Source organism: Chamaea fasciata, unplaced genomic scaffold (assembly GCF_029207755.1).
Source record: "Chamaea fasciata isolate MVZ Bird 193981 ecotype frontalis unplaced genomic scaffold, bChaFas1.0.hap1 SCAF_5, whole genome shotgun sequence".
NCBI classification, from domain to species: domain Eukaryota; kingdom Metazoa; phylum Chordata; class Aves; order Passeriformes; family Sylviidae; genus Chamaea; species Chamaea fasciata.
This window is the reverse complement of record NW_027094090.1, coordinates 14,844,352-14,865,885: the sequence shown is the minus strand read 5'-3', so window position 1 is coordinate 14,865,885 and position 21,534 is coordinate 14,844,352. Positions and strand designations below refer to the sequence as shown.

General features: G+C 42.5%; 2 protein-coding genes across 8 annotated transcripts in view; both read right to left on the bottom strand.

Annotated features, from left to right (window-relative positions):
- LOC136290072 (sucrase-isomaltase, intestinal-like) overlaps positions 1–17,781 on the bottom strand; it is a 46,414-nt gene extending 28,633 nt beyond the window's left edge. Inside the window, exons 1-7 of the mRNA XM_066184514.1 lie at positions 17,739–17,781; positions 14,700–14,934; positions 14,172–14,274; positions 13,939–14,084; positions 4,041–4,209; positions 3,343–3,439; positions 2,147–2,259 (exon numbers count right to left, since the gene is read on the bottom strand). Of these exons, the coding sequence (XP_066040611.1) occupies positions 2,147–2,259; positions 3,343–3,439; positions 4,041–4,209; positions 13,939–14,084; positions 14,172–14,274; positions 14,700–14,934; positions 17,739–17,775 (900 nt within the window). The 5' untranslated portion in view covers positions 17,776–17,781. The remainder of the gene's footprint in view (positions 1–2,146; positions 2,260–3,342; positions 3,440–4,040; positions 4,210–13,938; positions 14,085–14,171; positions 14,275–14,699; positions 14,935–17,738) is intronic.
- Positions 17,782–19,313: 1,532 nt separating this feature from the next.
- KIF21A (kinesin family member 21A) overlaps positions 19,314–21,534 on the bottom strand; it is an 87,436-nt gene continuing 85,215 nt past the window's right edge. For all 7 annotated transcript variants that reach the window (XM_066182922.1, XM_066182916.1, XM_066182920.1 and 4 more), the window contains one exon: positions 19,314–20,563. In XM_066182922.1, coding sequence (XP_066039019.1) covers positions 20,470–20,563 — 94 coding nt within the window. In that variant the 3' untranslated portion in view covers positions 19,314–20,469. The remainder of the gene's footprint in view (positions 20,564–21,534) is intronic.

Here is a 21,534-nt window from a genome sequence, read left to right as displayed (position 1 = left end):
AAGGAACAGGCGTGGCTCTAATTTCCATCATACTGCTGCACTGACTCCCTTGAAATGGGGATCAAAGCTCCAGCCTGGGGGAGGGTTGCTTTACTTTTTTCCCCTCCTTTTTTCCCCCCAGGTTTTACTACCCATGTGTAAGTTAAAAGCCCAGTCTGCTAGTCTGTGGCACTGGCATCAGAGATGGTGTGTGCTGGTTTGGGCTGGGATATAGTTAATTTTCTTTATAGCAACTGGTATAGGCTGTGTTTTGGATTTGTGCTGAAAACAGTGATGAAAACTCAGGGATATATTTGATTTTGCAGTGCTTACACAGAGTCAAGGCCTTCTTTGCCCCTTACTCCACACCACCAGTGAGGAGGCTGGGAGAGTTGGGAGGGGACACACCCAAGACAGCTGAGCCCAACTGACCCAAGGGATATTCCCTATCAAACGGCTTCATACCCAGCACATAAATCTGGGGGAAGAGGAAGAGAGGGCAGGAATATTTGGAGTGATGGCATTTGTCTTTCCCAGTAACAGTCACATGTTCAGCCATTCCCCCAATTCCTGGGGGTGGCTAAACATCCTCCTACACCGGGGAACTGGTGAATGAATTCCTTGTTTTGCCTTGCTTGCGTGCACAGTTTTGCTTTACCCATTAAACTGTCTTTATCTCAACCCACGGATTTTCTCGCTTTCACCCTTTGGATTCTCTCCCCCACCCACTGAGGGTGGTGTGAGCAAGTGGCTGTGTGGGGCTGGTGGGGATGATGTGCAGAGAGAGCTGGAAACCTCCACGCAACAGAGCAGCTGCTCCTGCTCCAGGACATGGAGGAGCACCATCAGCCTCTTACCTCTCTGGGAGGTAGCACCTGAACCTCTCCTTGGAAAAGGAAGGTCTAGAAGAGCCCACCACCCCAGAGAAGTTCCAGCCTTCTCAAAACAGCAGCATGAGCAAGTCTTATCCCTTCCTTCCCAAACCAGAACCTAGAAGTACCTTCCTTCTGGGCTAAACCCTCTTTTTTCCCTCACTCTAAACCACAATATTTCTGTTCCATAGAGGCACTTTAAAAGAAGGCAAGCATAGGATATGGAGGCTTTAAAAAGCCGAGAAAGACAAAATGTTTGCCAAAGGTCAGACCTGTCAGACCTCAGGCCCCTTTGAGGGGTGGCCCAAGGAAAGGCAGAGCACATGCACATCTCACTGTGAGCTCTGAGTGCCTGGCTCGGGGATGCCCTACCCTGTTCAGCCTTCCAGTTGCAGCCTAATCCTCAGGGTCTGCATAGTGACCCCCTTCTCATAGTAACATGCTTACTCCAGCTTCGCTCCACACTCTTTAGCTTTGACGCTGATTTCTTTACGTACACAGCTTGGGTCTGAGGTGGCAGTTTTCTGTGGAAAGGCACAGTTGAAGCATCATTTGGTGACCAGGAAAAACATGTTATCTGGTACTTTTTTCCGCACAGTTCTGACTAGGTAAGAATTGCATGTACACTTCCAAAACAGCCATTTGCATGTGTACTCTCAGTTCTCTGGAAAACACTGGGCAATTGGATAGAAAGTAGTTACACTCTGTGAGACAGCAATAAATACACTGTTATACTTCTGTGCTCTCCAATGCAATTACATGGGTTTTCATTAGAAAAAAAAGCCTGCTGGCTCCAAAATCAGCAAGCGATTCTACTGGCAAATAAAGGCTTGAAGACTTTAAAGTCCATTCAATATCTCTGAAATCTAGCATATATAAAGCTCCCAAACATTCCCATCTGTGCTCTGCCTAGTTTTTTTTCTTGGCCTGCAGTGTCAAAGTGCAGTCATGTCATACAGCAAAGACTATAAAACTGTGATGGCCCAGAGAGTAGTAAGCTTAGACAGATTTCTTTCTAATCATTGCATCCCTTTAGCGCACTCCTGCATCCCATCCTGACATATTGCAGGAAAGGCTGAAGATGTGCACTGAACACCCAGCCAGCCTGCGACACTCAGACAAACTGTTCACAGATGCTTGAGCATACGCCAGTTTTCCCACGGATCTAAAGTAGCGGCTTTGTATGAATGGATTGGGACAAAGCTCTGGCTGCACTACCTGCTGACACTACCAGATACTGACAGGACTGTGTTACAAGGCACTGCTCCATGTGCCCTGTGCTCCTTTCTACTAACCTCAGTGTATTGCTGAACCACGTTTTCAGGAGTCAGTCCCAAGAAGAGATAGAAGTCGAGGATCCCTCCAATAGTGCGGAAAGTTAAAGAAGGGTTTGGAGACAGAGTAATATCTAGAAGGGAAAAGAAATGTCCTCAGTACAAACCAGCTCTGCACTATACATGGGAACAGGTCAAGAACACATCAGGGGAGGTTGAGACTCAACATTAGGAGGCATTTCTTACTGAGGGTGGGCAAGTGCTGTAACAGGCTTCCTAGAGACATTGATACCCCGAGCCTGCCAGTGCTTAAGATGCATTTGGACAATGCCTTAACAACATGTTTAGCTTTTAGTCAGCCTTGAAGTGTTCAGGCAGTTGTACTACAAGTAGGTTTTATGTCCCTTCGAACTGAAATACTCTATTCTATTCTATTCTATTCTGTTCTGTTCTGTTCTGTTCTATCCATCCTAGGTGTGTGCACACCGGGTGCTTCTGTGCACCTTATGGGTATGACTGGATGAGCAAACAGGGCCTGAAGGTAGGCAGGCCATTGCCAAGTGTTTCTGTAATTTCTCCTTTCAGATTGGCATGGTGCAGCAAAAAATCATAGAAACCCACACTGAGTAAATTGCATAGATACATTTGTCTCAGTTTCATATGTATATATACACATATATATATATATAAAGGATCAACAAGTATGTGTTTAGGGTTCCTCTATGCGATTTTAACCTTATTGAAAGCCATTGTCTGCCAGGTGAAACTGATTTTATAGACTAAGTGAAGATTCCCCTTTTCTGAAATTATACCACTAGATTAATGTAGCAAGGTGACCATGGCAACATACAAAACTATTCTCCAAAGACAGAATATAGAACTCACCTAAATTGATTTGATTTCATTGTGCCAATCTCAGAGGAAATTTCTTCCACCTTCTTCTTTCCCTCTATTTGCATTTATTTTCATAAAAAAAATAAGAATGTATTTTCCCTGAAAATGCCTAAAAATGCCCAAATTCCTTGTTAAAAATTAATTCGACTGAAATTCCTTTAAAAAATCTTTGAAAAATCTATTAGTCCTGGAAGCTTAGTTAGGGTACAGCCACTCATATTTGTATCACATTGAAAAAGCAATTAGTAAAACAGCATTTTATACTTACTAATCTATCATATTTCTATATGCAGTCTATATGGGGAATCCATGTATCTTTTTACCTTGTGCATTGGAGTTCAGAAGGAGAACACCGTGGGCATTGGAGTCTGGTTCTATGCACATATAGAAAGGGTGAACTCCATAGAGGTTGGCAAATGACTGAAACATAAACACATGAGGTATGACTCGACTTTGCTATTTTTCATAGCTTTTGTCAGGTAGATACATATGCACAGACAAGGAAATAAATTCATTCATATTTAGAGACTTATTTTGAAAGGTTGGGGATTTTTTCATCTAAATTGGTGTGAAGTCAAATTGACAAAAAAGAGGGGTTTTTTTTCTGCCATATCACAATGGAATTTTTTAGTCTTTTTCAGTTAAACCTTTGATATTCTGCTAAACCCTTCAAAATGGCATGAGTAAGAATAACTTTTCCAGTTAAAACAGACTCATCAACCACTAACTCCAGTTCAGCCAAATATCTAATGAGTCCTGCTGGAGTCCAGCTTGTTTGGATTGATCCGAGCGTGAAATGCAAAGCTCTCCTGAAACAGGATCTTGGCACACAATATACTTTTTTTCTGAAAACTGCACCGTGAGAAAGGTTCTGATAAAAGGTTTCAAGGTTCCCTCGAAGCAATTCATGGCTTTATCTTTAATTAGAACAGATGATACTTGTAAAGCTTGTGACCTTCCATGTTTGCCACCTCCTTTTGGTGACACAGGCCAGGACAAAGTGTTGCATGGAGGGAATTACCGTTGGTGCCTGGTCCCTGGAGAACATTCCATAGGTAACGAAGTCCATGTTGTGCTTGAAGGTTGGGTGCTCATGTTCACCAAACCCATACACAGAAGTGGATGGCACAGTGGTGGTGATCTGAAGGAACTGGTTGGAGAAAAATAGATCAACCAGGGGACTGTCCCACCTGTGACAAACAGAGGGAGACAGTATTAGTTTGCTTCTCTTTGGAAGGTATCACTTTAAGTTCATGTCTGGCTATTTATACTTCTTATGTATTTTGGAGAATAACAGCATTAAAAATCCATTAAATTCTATGCATGTGTCTAACGTGCTTAATCTAACATAAAATTCATTTTACAATGGTTGAAGATATCTCATCTACTTATGCAAAAAAATTGCATCAATATAATTTTTGAAAAGAGCAACTAAAACAACAGAAGACAGACTATAAATCTATTACCAAAATAAGTAGTTGCTTATGCTATTTCTATGACAACCAACATGAAGGCTAAAAATTATTACACAGTGGAGTTCAGAATACTTAATGAGAACAACAGACATTTTATCTGTTTTTCAGATATCAACAGCTTTTTTTAATGTTTTGCTGTATCAGGACCTGAATACCTTTAACTTCATGCAGCCGCCTAAAATAGAAGTACAGCTTTCACCAGACTCTGATTGAACAAGATGTTTTTACCATGATGACTCTGTACTGCTTTTCTCACCAACTTAATGCATTTATTTCTATCGAATCATTTGTGGACACAAGCTCACATTTTAATTAGGTGCTACATTCTGTTTCCTATCTCTGGAGCTATAATGAGCTGTAAGTTAGATGGGGGAGAGCATAGTCAAGCTGTGGCGAAGTGTTTTGTTAATGGTCCTGTGTATGCCATGAGTAGCTCATTTAGATAGCACCCTCTCGAGCCTTGTTTAACCATGAATTTGTTACAGCTAATTAAAATAAATGAGCCCAAGCCATAGAGCACAGAAGTGGCATAACTCTTCTTTTAATGTTCTTCTGTCAATGATTTTGACAAAATTAAATGGTTGATCAAATTGACTGGTAAATCAGAGAAACGAGAGACAGGTTGTGTTGGTGGGGAGCAGCTCTACCCCCATGATGGGAGCGCTCTGGTGAGTGGCCTTGCCACGTGTGCCACCAGCACCCCTGCCTGGGGACAAGTGCCTGCTGCTGGGAGGACTGGGAGGGCACACTGCTCCCACCACACTGGTGGGCTCTCCCCACCAGGCTGCAAGGACAGAAGCTCATGGGGATGCTTAAAGCACTCCCTTGCCTCCCCATGCAAAACACAGGCACAAACTATTCCTGAATTTTCCTAGACAAAACCAAAGTCACACACAGGTACAAAAGGGTCTTTTTAAAGGTGTATTTTTAAAAAGTCTATTTGTCCTTTCTTACAAGCAGGAAAAGTAAGAATTTGTAAATACCTCTTGATTTGTTGTTTTTTTGCCACCAGGAACCCCTCCCTCCCTCCTTTCCATCATCTCCACCTACATGCAGTACTGAATAAAAATATTTTCTTTTAGGAGAGTTATGCATGCAAAACATCCCTGAGAATCAGATCCAGTCCTTGACAAATGGAGGCCTTTCTGCAAGAAGCAGTCGCTGTGTAGGAATAGGGATGGGCTGTGGAGCTGAATTCCTGCCCAAAGGAGAGCTGTCACACATCTCTGCTCTGTGCCAAGACAGGAAGGGTCACTGCTCTGAGCAGACCGCAGGGTTATGAAAAACTCAAACTGTGCCAGAGGGAGAATGTTTTGGAAAGAGTTTTAATATCTGTCCTAAGTCATTGAGCTCTCCCCATGATGTCTGTTCAGAGGACATGAGGCTTTGTACATTTGTGGTACCCTCACCATAGCAAGGACATTCCCTATCATGAGAACAGTTAGTGTTACCATAGTATTAAAATATTCCTTCAGGTCAGCAAGGCCCATCCCTGACCAGGAAGGTCACTGGGTTGGTGCAAATGACAGCCCTAGGAACAAGCCCTCTGCCCCACCATATCTTTACATGTTGTGGAGAAACTGGTTTATGACTCATGCATTCCTTCAGGCAACTGTCGACATTGCCATAACAGTGCCCTGCTCTGCATCCCTCCATGGCTCAGCTCCCGGGGGACTGCCACCCCCACCAGCACAGCTCCTCATGCTGTGCCACCAGCACTGCTCCCCATCAGCCTAGTCTTTCCCTAGACCTCTGCATGCCAGCATAGCTGTGTGCTAAATATAGCATTAACCATGACATAAAAAGGGTGGTAATGACTCTCTTTTTTTTTCTGGGCATCATTATGTCATCTCCATCTGAAGGAAAGTATGAACAGGTTTTCCCCTGGCACTATTCTCTGCCTTCACTCTCAAGCAGCTTCCAGAGTCCTTGTGCTCTCCAGCACACCGTGGTAGGCTGTTGTGCTACTTTATGTGTTTGCTCATGTGGTGTTGGCAAAGAGCAATCATTTAAATGAAAAAAATTATGTCTGCCATTCCTTAAGCCCTTGGATACAATAAAAGAAAATGTCATATTTCTCCCACCTTCCCTCCTGCTGGTTTAAGGCAGATAGAAGGAACAAAACAGGAGGGAGCATAAAATGACATCATGTCTGCAGGAATTTGTGTGGTTCTCCTCCAAGAGTCCTATGAACCATAAAAGCACTGTGATGGACAACAGAAGGGGTCTAAAAATGTAAAAACACAGCTGAACAGTTGCTCACTGTCAAAAATGAAACCCCTGCTATAAGTTAGACAAAGCAAAGTCTGTGAGGACAAGAACCCTTCTTTTTTGCACAAGAGGTAATAGGTGCAGTCACATTTACTGCTGAAAGTCTTAACCTGTTAATGTGTCTGTGGTAGGAACACTCCTGCCTATGGAAATATAAACCAGCCTCCCCACACATCTGCCTCTGGCCCACTGTCTGTGAACAGTCAGCTGTTGCCTGTCTAAGGAGTCTGATTGACAAAAGCTGCTCTTTTCTTCCATATATGGTGCACTATAATAAAGAGTAATCCTCTTTAATTTTAACCTCTTATCAGGAAAAAAGAATGACTCCGATTGAAAAAGTATTTGTAAAAAGTAACTTTTTCGGCCAGCAAAGGAACTAGTCTCACACCTAGCAGTCAAGCCACTGGCTATGAGGATGAAACATAACTGGAGTGGACCAAGAAGTCGTATTAAAGGAAGGTGAGTAGGCAGAGAGATAAAACATCCTGTTCATGTTGAAGGTGTAGTTCATGACTAACATTGTCACAGTGTTTGAGGGGGATGACTAAAAGGCTGTGCAAGATGGTTTTCAGGGGCACAATCATCAGTCCTTTGTAATAGGGACTGGACATAACGATTCACCTCTCTGAACAAGTGCTCTGCTGAGGTTTATTGGAGGCCAATGATGGCAGTGTGTCCAATGGCTCCAAGCACGAATTCACCTGCCATGAGCAACCAGCTGGGGGTATTTCTAAAGGTGCTCTTACAAAACCTCCAGAATTAGGAGACTTGGGACATACATGATACATCATTAGGACAGGCATTATGCATTATCTGGACATTCAAAAATAATTTTAAGTTGAGAGAGGTGTGGTCTTTTTTTTTTTTTCCTTCCCATTGCAATGAATCCTGGAGAACTGATCTCATTATTTAAAATTGTAAACAAGTGGTCCACTCAGTCACTTGGAGAAAAAGTCGTCTATAACAACTGCTTTTCTTGGCCTCCAGACCACCCTGTATATTATCTGTGTGCAAATTTAGTTGTAACTCCACATGGCTATCCAAAAAAGGGCTCTAAGCATCCTGGCAAAGCTTGGGCACAGCCTTCCAGAGGGCCTGGGCTACCATGGTTTGCACAGGCTGCCCATAAAGTGCTAAAGCACCTTAGGGAGTGAGGAGTACACACCCTGTTTTCAAATGAACCTCAAATACACCGATTGACTCAACACATTTGAGCTGCTGAGGAGCATCACTTCAGGAGTCCAGATCCCCACGGTTTTCCACTGATCTCAGATTGCTAAAAATATTTCCACTGACTGCTGGTTTTGGCTGGAGTTAACCTTCTTCATAGTAGCTGGTATGGGGTGGTGTTTTGCATTTGTGCTGGAAGTTGTTGGTAATTCAGGGATAGTTTAGTTACTGCTGAGCAGTTTTTAACAGAGCATAACAGGGTTTTGCTGCCCCTCACACTGCCCCACCAGCAAGGAGGCTGGGAGTGCACAAGTAGCAGGGAGGGGACGAAGCTGGGATAGTTGGCCTCAACTGACCCAAGGGATATCCCATACCATACAGCTTCATGCTAAGCATTAAAACTAGCAGGAAGGTTGGCTGTGAGACAGCTGAGACTGCTGCTCAGGGACTGGTAGGCATCAGTCAGGTGGTGGTGAGTAATTGTTGCCATTTGCATCACTTTGCTTTCTGGGGTTTTATTTTTCTCTCTGTTATTTTCCCTTTCATTATTTATTATTATTATTATTATTATCATCATCATTATCATTATTATTATCATTATTATTATCATTATTGTTCTTACTACTTTTTTTTTTCTGTTATTAAACTGTTTTTGTCTCAACCCAACCCATGAGTTTTCTCACTTCTACTCCTCCAATTCTCTCCACCTTTCAGGCAGGAGTGAGCAAGCAGCTGTGTGGCGCTTGGTTGCTGGCTGGGATTAAATGATAACACTGTTTCATAACAGTGTATTCCTTCTTAGCTGTAAGTCTTGGGGAACCACTGGAGTGCAGAAAGACTACCAAGACTGAATTTTTATATGTTTATCTGACTTTAGAGGTGATTTGTCAAGTAGGTGGACTAAATGAACAGGATTAATCAACAGATTTTCCCCAAACATGACATTAAAAAGAATAAAGAATGGCAGAGTATATTTACAGTTATTGACACAGTTCTGCTTTACTTCCACTGCATTCATTCTTGTGATATCAGGAAATATCCTGTAACTCACTGGATATACAATTCTTATTTTTTGCTCTGAAAAACACTTGGGTAAGTGATATACCCACAATACTTCTTGCCTAGGTAACATAATGATTAGAAGACTAAAATAATGGCTCTTACAAACTAGAACTAGGAACAAACCCATTCTACCCATGATGCATACAATTTCTTCCCCTTGCTTTCAGCAAAACTGCAGTTATGACAATAGCATTATAAATCATTCAATAGCCTTGCCCATGTAAAAACATCTTCACGCTAAGTGGTGTCTGTGCTAACTACCACAAACAATTAAAAAGGCAGCTGAACTCTGCAGCAGCCTTTTTAGAAATCAGGGAAAATCTTGATTAGGTTTTGGTTATTTGTGCAGTATATTCCCAAGTGCAATAACAAACAAGGTATTCCAAATGCTTAATAGAAAGTAGTCCCTATCTGGCTTGTAAAAAAAAATGTTCTGCCTTCCATTATTTGTGTGACATCATAAAGGAAAAGTCAGGATATTAAAGTGGAGAATCAAATCAGTAGTCTGTCCTTCTGCAGCCTGTCTCCAGCAATGGCCCAGGCCAGATACCACAAAGGAAGGCATAAGATGTCACTCAGAGCCAGTCTTGCAATAATCTGCTTATGGAGGAAGTTTCTGGCTGTTTTCATAGAATTAACTGATGTTGTGAAGCATGGAGACAAAAGTATTTGGGGGTTTTATTTTCCTATAGATGATTTTTTTATTATGTCTGAATGTGTATCCTGCTAGGCCTCCTGTGCCAGTGCTGCCCTGGGGCAATGAGTCCCACAGAGTAATCACACACTGCAAAATGAGCATGTATTTGTTATTTATCACTGTCTTAAAGAAAGCAGTTCCCAGCCTTTAACTCTCTGTTCTTGAGAAAAATCTACGCTTTCTTGAAGCCTTCATGCTCTCAGTTGATAGTACCTCCTCCAGTGGTTGCTGCTGTTAGTGTGGCAGGAGTAGGAAGGAGAACAGCACTTAACCTGAGTGTATGTGCCACAAAACAACTCATAGGCTGTTTAGCTTCCTCACCTGCCTTATTACAACACAGTTATTTTCTCTCCTCTTTTTACTAATGTAGGGCCCTGGCCAATGACGGGACAGTTTCCCATTAGAGCTGCAAGATCAACCAGGATATTCTAAGGAAGGATTTACTAAACTAAAACCAATCTCTTGACAAAACATTTTTCCACTGACCACACCAATTTTGCCAAAACAGTTATTTTCCAAGCATGACAGGAGTGAAGAGAGGCTCCCTGCAGTCTCCACTGCCCAACAAAGACAGTAGTTTGGGAGCTTCACCTCTGGGGCAGGAGATCCATGCACCAGTCCCTGTCCCTCATGGTTCAGAACTGTGACTTGCAGCCTTATATCAGATGCAGGTTTGTAGTTTTTTCATGGAAAACAGAAAACACCTGATGTCTGGATGGGAGCAGAAGCTTTGCTGTGTCTCATCTGATGGCACCTCTTTAGCCCCATGGCTTTGGATAGCTACTGGCACAAAAAAAAAAAAAGACCTTTCCGGGCTAGTGGCAAAATAGCAGGAGCATTGGAGAGGGTGAAAAGCAGAGCAGAAGACTACAGAATGGGATGGGACAGAGAACAGGACAGTAGCGGATGAGAAGGAGAAAAGTAAGAGAGAGTAAGCCAAGAAGCATTACTGGGAGGAAAAAGGGAGGCAGCCCCCAGCAGTGCCTGGATCATCTCCCTACATGACTCTGGCTAATTTTCACCCCATGCAGGCAAAGCAGCAGCTGTCAACTGATTACCTTGGAGCAAGCTGAAAATGTAGCAGGACTTGGCCTTTTATTCTTGCTCCTGGCTCTGCATGAGTTTTGCAATCAGCTGTTAATGTCTCTCCCCTCACATAGCTTATTCCTCTCCCCGTTATTGTGATTACACGGAACCCTGAGTTTGTCCTGCCCTCCTTGGGTAGCTCAGCTCTGCCTCCCTGCATGCAGTGAGCGGGAGAAACGCCCGTGAAACACTCAAAGCCTCCTCCTCTGCCTCTCCCCTGCAGCATTTCCAACGCAGAATGAAATCATTCCTCACAAGGAGGAGGCTTTGGGCACATGAGTGGCAGAGCAGGGATGGGGTTTTCTATCAAGCAGGAGACAGGAGCCTGACACCCCATTGCTTCACAGCCTACAGCACAAAGACACGGATGGCAGGACAGATTGCAGCTTGGAAAGGAGGGTAGGGAAGTACAGGTGGGCACTTTGAAAGAGCAACCCAAACCTAAATTGTGTTTCTGCTTGGGACAAGCCACTTTCTTCCCAGCTGAATTGTCAGCTGTGCCAGAGCATACTGGGCATCATGAGGGAATATATGCTTTTCGGGGGGGGGGGGGAGATCATCCAATAGTATGGCTCTGCTAGCAAGGGATAAGAAGTATAATAAAAGCAGATTTCTGAGGATCTGGTATTGCTTTACTATGGGAAAGCTTTCCTCAGAAATATTTAAAAGGTCCAGCAGAGAACCCTGACCTGGTTTGGTGCAGACACAAGTTATTATCCACCCACACCTGGGGGGTGCAACTGCAGCAGCTGTTGAAGAGGCTTTATTTGCCCACACCGACTGTTCTGAGCAGTGTTTGTGTGCATATGGAAATCAACAATTGATTCAGCTGTTCATAGAGATAGTTAGGCCACGCTGTTCACATCTCAAACTAGGAGGTTAAAGTCCCTCCAGGTGTCAGGCACTTGCCTGTTTCTCAGGGACACTCTCCCACACAGCCTGCCCTAACCCGGCCCAGGCACAGAGTACATCAACTGCGCAGCTTGGTGCCCAGGTGCCCTGCAGCAGCTGCTCCCACTTCTGGAGGGAGCCCAAAGGGAAAGATTTGGGTTTTAGCATTCAAGCCTGCCTTTGGGCAGGTTGAACTAACATGAAAATCTACTTAACATGCCAGATGCCACCAGTGCACCCCTGGACCCAGCCAGTCAAGTGCAGTCATTGATGGGGATGTTTCTATAATGCTGATTGCTGAGAGTTCATCCTTCCTAGTAAAGTAAATGCAGCCACCCACAGCTTTTAGGCCAGGATATATAACCTGCTTTCCTGTTTTGAAAGATTCCATCTGCACAGCACTTTTTTTTTCTTTTTTTTTTTTTTTTTTCTTTTTTTTTTTTTTTTTTTTTGTGGATAAGGAGATTGCAAATCCCTCTAAGACAGACTGTGAAGCTATCTCTGAGCACCTGCATTTCCTCACTCTGACAGGATGGACAGGCAAACAAATGAAGGGGAAGCATTTTTGCTCCTCACACAGGGAATATAACTAAACTAAATATCATTGAGCTGTGAGAGGAATGGCTCCCTGACAGGATCCTTCAGTCTGCAGTACTGGCTGTGCCATTTCACATGAAACAAGAATTCCCAGGAACATATGATTTTCCTTTCTGTACACAAAATCCTATGTCTCTGCTGGTGAGAATATTTTGGGAGCAGCCCTGCCGTTGCTTGCAGGATAAAAGTCCATTATTTGTGCATTATATTCATCCATAATTTCCTCTTTTTGGGCTTGGCTGGGTTTCAGGAGCGCTCCTTTACCTGCCTGGAGGCAGTGTACAATTTCCCACAGGGATGCTGGAGAGCAGAGCGTCACTGCTGATGTTGTGCCAGTGCTGCAAACCAAGGCTGCCCTCTGCCTCCCTGGGCTCTGCAGCACAGCACTGCTGCAGCCCACACCTCTGCTGCTGCTGGGCACGGGCCTTGGTGCACAAGGAGATGGAGGGCAATGTAGGAGGCATCCCCAGGCCCACAACAGGGAACTGAATGTGCCCTCCTGGAAACCTCCTCAGTGGGAACCAACTTGTGCTCCTCTGCCTGTCACTGGAGTTGTGCCTTTGGCTGCATCTGCTCCATGGCAGGCCCCTTCCCTTAGCTGGGACATCTCAAGTTTGATCAACCTGGGCTGAACCCTTGTGGTCTGGGTGAGGGTGAGGAGGGCTGAATGGGAATGGGCCATGAGCTAGCCACTTGTTATGCATTCACCCCTTGCATCAGCACTCCAATTAACAAGCCTTTACAGAAAGAAGAAGAAAACTGGACCTTTAACAAAGGCCCATTGTTTATACAGAGCTGTTAAGTCTAACGAGACATTATTTTTGTTATCAGAGTAGTGCATAATACATTCATTTTAAATATTCTGCATAAATAAAACTTTACAGAATTGACTGTGATATGTATAAAGAGATGCCGTGAGACTGTAGTTCAAAAGGATGGTCAGTTCATTAAAGACCCAGCATGATGGTTTCATCTGCAGACCATTCTAGAGGCTGCATTGTTGTATTTGCATCACTCATGTTAAGCCATCCTTAAATTGCTCACTGCTGCATTCCCAAAAGCAGCAGGCAGGAATGCACCTTGATTGAAGGTGAAAACTAAGGTTGATAGAAGCCAAGGAAAGGGGAAATTATGACACCTGGTGACATTTGTTAGTGAGGGGAGATTTTGCTGAAGTTAAACTTACAGTGCTAACTTGAGAAAACAAATAGGCTTTTTTGTAGAGGGACAGACTAGAGCCAATGCCATTCACAGATCTCAGTGGAAATTAGAGGCTTATGGCCTCCATCGCTTTGAGTTTCCTACACCTGCCTGCTGGAGAGTGTTGGTGTTCAGTTCCTGACACCTCAAATTTCAGAAATCTTAGCTCAGTGCTTTGATGAGTTGAGTTTACCAGTATCCCAAGCCATGAAATTGTATCCTCGGAAGTTTTTTGACTTACTGAACTAACTTTTATACATGTATATAGATAACTGTCTGTTATAAGGCACATACCCCTATTAGTAATGAAAGCCCTTCAGGGACAAGGCATAAATCTGCATTTACACCACCACCACTTTGTCCACGACCCTTTGTCACACAGATCCAAGCAACAGAGTGGAAGGAAACAGTGCTCACCCCATCACACCTGATTTTTACAAAAAGCTGAATGAATCATGCGTAGTACTCACAGCACGGTGCCAGTGCTTTTCCTCTTGACCATGAAGTGCGTGGAATCTTCCGAGAACTCCACCTCATAGTTGGCTTCTTCAGCAGTAACCCCGGGGCCATTGATCTCCAGTGGGACTTCAAACCGCTGCTTGTTGGGGTCGTAGAGCTACAGCAAGGTGAGCAGGGGGCAGGTCAGCTCACTCCTTAACATGTGCTGCTTTGATTAATGATTCCAACCGCCCCAAGTACTCACCCTGAACCGGAGTCTGTCCTCTGTCTGGAACTCCACTTCCAAGACGATTGGGGAAATGTCATTTCCGAAGAGGGTCAAGGCATGGCGCTTGTTCAGTGTGACTCTGCAGTGCAAACACATGCTGAGACCACCCCGGGGCAGGCAGGGGGAGCCACCCAGCTACTCTGTGTCAGCTCTTTAAAAATAAATCGTTGACTTACTGAGAGAAATAATCCCTGAGGTCAGTTTAGGCCTTCCTTGATGTTGATGGATAAAATAAGAGCCACCAAAGACAGAAGACCTCATCGTTTCCTGGGACACAGGTCCCAGGATGGAAGGGACCATTGTGCCTGCACCTGGTTTCCTCAGCTGAGGCGTGGTGAGAGCAGAAGCCCCAATTCTATGGCATATGCACAGGGAAAGGTGTCCCTTACCCTCCTTGTCCCAGCAGCTGGGGGAAAGCCTTCGCCAAGAGCGCCCGGGGCGGCAGCGGCAGTCGCAGCCGTGGCAGTGCCAGCCTGCAGCGCCCAAGGGGCCGCAGGCACTCACCTCCAGCCTTTGTCCGTCTTCTCGACGTTCCCGCTGCGGGCGTAGCCGTAGGGACTGTCCTCGGGGAAGAAGCACCAGGGAGCGTTGGGCACGTCGGTGGAGCACCAGGTGCAGCCCCGCGCCTCGCAGGCCTCCTGGGAAGCGCCGGGCTGCGGGTGGCAGTCAATGCGCTTCTGCACCGCCATGGCGCTGGGGCACTGCGCATCCTGCTCCGAGCCCAGGCACCCGCCCAGGGCTGCGGGAGGGAAAAGCCGTCAGAGCAGCAGAGAACCGCGTTAAAAACCCCCACAGCACTGCAAACTTTAGTCATTCTTGGGTTTGGATGTAATTTTTCCCTGTCTTGGGGTTAACACCCATGATCCCTTGGACTAAGATGACGGCAGAGCAGCTGTGTACTCGTAACAGAGCAAGAGCAGCAACCACTTTCTTTCACAAGCCGAGGCCGTGGGTCTGTTTAATTCAGCACTCAGAGCTGCCTGTGCTCAGCTGAAGCACGACTTGCTTGAAATACTCATAGAAAATTAAATAGCAGTGTAATGAAGCTGCTGGTGAGGCGTGAGAGCAACACTGTAGGTTGGTGGAACAGGAGGGATTCTTCAGAAAGGACTGCTATCGAGATTAAAATGTTACATTTTCTGTATACTTATGTTATACCCAGATTTTTTATCTATAGAGATATAAATATGTGATAAGCAGCATGCACTTGTGTTATATAAATAGAAAAAATACTAAGTATATGTGTATGTTTGAATTTGGTTTCTTTTCTGTATCGTATGACTACTGTATCTACGCAGTATTATTAGTTTGTGTTAATACAGATATGGTTATGAGTAAAAGGAAGATGCCAGCAGTAAAAGAAAAGGCAGATATTAGTCATTCACAGAACCATAATAATGACAAAACCTGTAAGTAAAGTGCTAAATTTTCTCTTTATACAGCTGCAGGTCAAGCCCTCTGGCTGAGAGCCTGCCAAGAGCAGGGGGACCACAAGACCAGCTCCCTGCTGTGCTGACAAACTGCTGTTAGCAAATACTCTCAGAGAAAGGAGGCATATCACAGGCAGCATACTTATTTTGAAGTTAACTTATGTCATTTTAGTCATTACAGCAATATTCAAAGATTAAATCTACTTGAACGATAATTGCCCTTTTCTACAAAATGACTAATACCTCTGCTTTATTTATTTTTTTTTTTTCATGTGGACTGTTGTGTGCTTGAAAGCCTAAAACATGATTGCTGATGCAGTCTGGGCTTCTCCACAGAATGAATGCTACAAGCAGATGTGCACAAGCAGTAATTATGTATACTGGAAAAATTTGCAGAATGAAACAGTAGATTTTTGCTACAGAATGCCATCATGCTGCAATGCCAGAGTTGATTTCCAAGTGGAGGATGTGAACACAGAAAAGCAGGAGTGCCATCTACATTTTTTTTTTTTTTTGGAGAAAACTCTCATGCCCCTTTTATACAGGAACATCTGACACTCAGGTCTGATGCTCCCAGGCTGCTCCGCAGAGCTCACTGCTCGCTGCCACAGTGCCTCATTATCATCTTCTAGAGGCTGGAATTAACAGGAATTATCTGCCTGTTAACCTTCGACAGCTGCTGGGCAGGCAGGCTTGGTTTCCACTTCTGTTTTCTGGGGCAGAGAGCCAGGTCCTACAGTCTGACTGCTCTCTGTCCAGCATTCACCCCTCATGATCTGTCACATAGAAAAGCTCTGAGTTCTTATCCTCTTTTTCATCTAAATCATAATAGGAATATGAGCATGCCTCTGCAATCCCTCATTTCTTATTGCAGAACAAAATAAACTAAACCCATCACGTTTAATTTTGGTTTGGGGTGTGTCTTCTAATGGCAGTCAAATGCAGCATTAGTGTTTTCATTGCTGAAATTAAAGAGTATGACTGAACAGACTACAGCAGATCAATAATGTGGTGTCATTTTACACACTATAGGTTTGTGGGAGACTTTTATGAACTAATTTGTATTTTAAATACTTTCAAAATATTTCTTATGAATGATATTGTGAGTGAAAAACTAGCTCAAGGAAAAAAAGTTACCACAGCAGAAGCCAAGAAATTTCTTCTATTTTTTTCTCCCACTAATGCCAAGCTTACACATTTTCCAGCAAATTTGAAAAAAAAAAAAAAAAAAAAAAAAAAAAAAAAAAAAAAAGACTTGCAGGTGTGAGCAGCTCAATAAGACTGCAACCTTGTTCATCCCTTGTTCCTGGATTTACTTCTACTGTAGTACAAACGTGATAGCAGCAAGTGGGAAGACATAATTTTCCTTCCCTACTTTTAAAAATAATTTTAAACCCATCATTTTCACTGTATTTACAGCCCATGTCTGTAAACGTACGAAGAAGACAACATCCAAACAAGCAGCTGAATATACAGCAACAGCTATGGCTACTTGCTGCTTTTCCATGATAATTTCCATGGGAACAGAAGCTAAAGCAAGGCAGTTGAAAAGACATACATGAAAAATAATCCTCATTGATTTTTAAAAACCTTGACTTTAATTTTGAAAAATTAGATTAAAATTAAAGCATAAGGAAGGAATTAAAGTAGTACTACACAGACTTTAATTTAATAGTAATAATCTTTACATTTTGGGTTCATCCGTACATTTCAAAGGCATTTGCTGCAGAGGTTCCCTCCTCCAGCAACACAATAATATGTATTCTCCCTTTACTATGTTATGGAACAAATTAACCTCTGGTATGCTAGGGTAAAAATTACAGGAACAAAGCTAACAAAGCCATAGGTAACTTTCAGGAGCTGAATGGTCCCACTGATTCCCTTTTGCCTGTGCTCGTGTCCAAGTGCTGAGTACACTGTAGGACTGGGGCATATTTCTAAACAAGCCAACTCTGTTGTCCTCCCACAGTCACTTCAGGTGGAGGCATGAGAACATATCTGTTCCCTTCTTTTACATGGAAAGCAATCATCTATTTTAACAGCTCTTCTAGTGTTATCACATTTATAATTTGCTTATGAACCCTATGACAAAACACAAATGTGGTGTATTTACCTGCAAGCACAACAGCCAAGAAACACAGGCTCCTCATCCTTGCCATGCTTGAAGGAGAACTTCTACAGGCAGCCTGGAGCCTTTTATACAAGGCAGGGGCACGATAAGCACTTGTTCGGATACACCGTCAGAAGCATTGCAAATATTTTCTCAGCATTCATTTCTTTGATGAGATTAATTGTAACACATGACCTTGCCTGTATCTAAGCTGATAACATGAGATACAGTCTAATTTTTCCACACGCTTTGCTCAGCTTCCGAATTCCAACCTTGAGAGGAAAACATGATTTTCCCATGGCTTCTTAGAAAAATAATTTTTCAGAGACCATCTTTCTTTTTTTCTTTTTGACACAAGCATGTTCAGAGAGTGGGAGTCCAGTGCTTACCTTTTTCGGATTTCATACTATCTTTTATCACATATGTGGGTTTACAGTATGCATGAAGTTTGGAGAAAAACAAAGTGTCAAAAAATTCTCCATTAAAGCAAGACACTGATACTGTGACCTTTACAAAATGACATTTTTCTTCCAATAACTTGATGGCAAGTACTTTCAGAGCAAAAGTGTAAAAGCTTTTTTCAATGGTAAGACCTGGGTTAGGTGAAATATCTTTCTGGAAGAAAAAAAAATTAAAATATTTTTATGAATACATTAAGTAACATCGGTGCCTATCAGGAGATAGGCCAAACAAAATATATGCCAAGCACCCCTGGAGAGAATATGTGCAGCTCGGGCCATGGCCACACAACCTCATGTGGTCTGCCAGAGTTGAGCAGCTGGACAGAGTGAGGCTTTTCCCAGGTCTGCAAGGGCTTTTGTCCTGCAGTTGCAAAACACAACATTCACATGAGTCTTACACACACAGGCCTGAGTGTTTAGGCCCAAAACCAGGGGTCACCAAGCTGTTGGTATCATTTGTGTAGCTTGGCACAACACCTGCTGGGCCAAGGGGAGTGGGGACCCTCTACCAGGCAAAAAGCCTCTCATGTGAGTCTTGCGTGTAAATCCACTCTCCGCTGGGTATTTGTGATATAGTCCCAAATCGTTTGTGTGTAGACCCCTTGAATAGCTAAAAAGCATGATAGACAAACACTAAGTGGTAGTGCTGCTGCTTATTTTAACTAATTTATACATTGTTTTTTTAACAATATATATCATTCATCACCCATTTCTGTCAAAACTTGGAATACATTGGCAACCTCAAATTGCAAGCAGTATTTTCATCTTCTTTCAAGCTGAGCAGAGAAGGAAGTAATTCCTCCAAGATCAGAAAGAGGCACCAGAACTTTTCCTGGTTTGACAGCCCATATGCAATAAGGTAAGTGTCATCTTGTAGGAACAGGAGTCACCTGCTTCTGTACTGTACTGTGAGGGAATCCCCCTAGGGTTCCTAAGTACTCTAAAGACAAAAATAGTGGCCAAGGAGAACACAGACATGGGATACAAGAACAACATATGGGTTGTAGTACACACCAAGCTACTCTACTGCACTGTGTAAAATTGTGGGGTTTATATTCAACACATTTGCAAGGGAAGTGAATTTTTTATAAAGAAGTATGATGAACAAGGCAAAAAAGCAGTTCACATTCACATCTTTATTTTTTACCTACACAAGCTATAATTTACAGACTGGTATTTTCTGAAAAATAAAAACAAAGCAACCAAAAAAACTTCAATATCCAAACACTGTTTCTGAATCTACATAAAATTTTAAAATTTGCAGAATTTACAAATTAATATTCAGAGCAGTTGGGTAAATTATACATCCTTCCTCAATATCCAGGTTCCAAGAGCTTTAAAAGTCATACAGGCACAAGATAAGATATTTTCTTTATACAACCATCTATTTACATAGCTTTTTCCAATATACGTGGTTCAGTTCTCAAAGTAACTGCCAAGGTTTGCAAAACAGTGTATTTAAAATACATTTAGCAGCATATAAAATTAGATAAAAAGGAAAGACAATTTGCTTTAAAAAAAGAAAATGTGAGATGATAGAAACAAATCCATAAGAAAAATAGATTAAGATATATCTGTCATGACATTAAGAACACCTAGTCATTGCAGAACATAGGCAAAACACAAATAAAACATAGCCATTTGTGGGCTTTTGAGTTCTAGTCCTGAGCACAGAGTATACACAGCTGCACAACTTTGGTCAACACAGATTATATGCTATCAACACAAAACTCATGGCATTTGCTGTTAGCAGGATACAGCCATGTCAGGTAGATGTATCGTTAACAGCTTCTCCCCATCTATTATTCACTCCACTTTCCTAACAACAGTGTAAGTGACCTTTAAAATCTTCAAACTGCCTCTCATAATCAAAGGCTTATTCCTGGGACAGGTTTCTTCCCCTGTTACCCTAAAATGCAAAACAGCTGATCATACCCATGAGTGAAATACAGCAGAGCACTTTTGTTATGTATTTCAAGTTATAATTTTGAGATGGTCATTAGAGAAGACTGAATTCCAGTTAATTTAAACTGCAAGTATTATATATGCACACAAATTCAGCGATAATATATAGAGATACACGTGACTTGAGACTCAAGCATGTTACCAAGAGGTTATTAAATACAGTACATATTTTAAGGACAGCAGGTCTAGTGGAAGAGTTCACACATTTTCAGTCCATTCCAGTCATCAGTGTTTAACTAATAAACATGCAGCAAACTGCATAGAGCACACCTCAAATTGATCAATGTATTCCTTTATCCTCCATAATTTCAATTACTGGCAAGATCTTCACTTGCATCTCCTGTATCTGAGATCTGTCCATCCATTATATTTCGAGCTTTCCAGATCCTCACAGTGCGGTCACTGAAAATCAAAACAAAGCAGTATTAGAGCACGGTAATTACACTGGGGAAGGATAGAGGGCAAAGGGGGGCAAGGGAAACTTCCTTAAAGGCTTGAATGTCTTATTCGGGAAGGTATTGCTGGCAAAATAACAGTTCTTTAGTGGGCATGCAAGGGTTATTCCACCACTGGGAGACTTCGTAATCTACAATGTACAACACTGAAAATACCCCAACCTTATCACAGCACTGGCTATAACCTTTAACCATCTAAGAAAGTATAAAGACTTTATGCCTAAGAAAAGTAAAGAAGTGTCAGTCTATGATAAGAAAAAAGTTAAAAAAAGCACAGAACCCCAAGACAATAGTTAGACAAGTCCTAACTCTCCAACAAAAAATACCCAACAAACCCATTTGCAAGGTGCTATATAGCACATACCAATGAGCTGGCAACTTAGAAGCTTAGACTGTAGTTCTGTACTTTTGGAAAAAAAATCACTATTTACACAGTTTTAAAGAATGTGTAAATAAAATACCACATAGGATGTGTTACAAAACTCCATTATAATTTAGAAGTAAAATAAAGAGTTAGTCTTGTTAAATAGCAATTTATTCCCTGAACGGAAAGTTATGAATTTCTCATAAATATTAATTTGAGTGCCTAGCCAACACTGATTCATATATTCCTCACAACCCCCTTTGCGACAGTTAAAAATGTTTTCTGACTTAGGCCTTCATTTCATGGTAAATTGTTAGGAACACACTAAGTTTTTTAGACCTTAAGCCCACTGCTAGAAATACCAAAAGGCTGAAACTTTTTTAATGACAAAAAAAGAATGAATTTCAGATGCACCTATGTTCTAAATGGATTAATAATCTTTAGGGAAACAGAGACATAAGCTTTGACATCTCTACCCCTACCTATTAGTGCTTAAACATAAAATCTGACCACCAAAATACAAAAACTTTGGCAACTTTGAAATCCTGCTATGA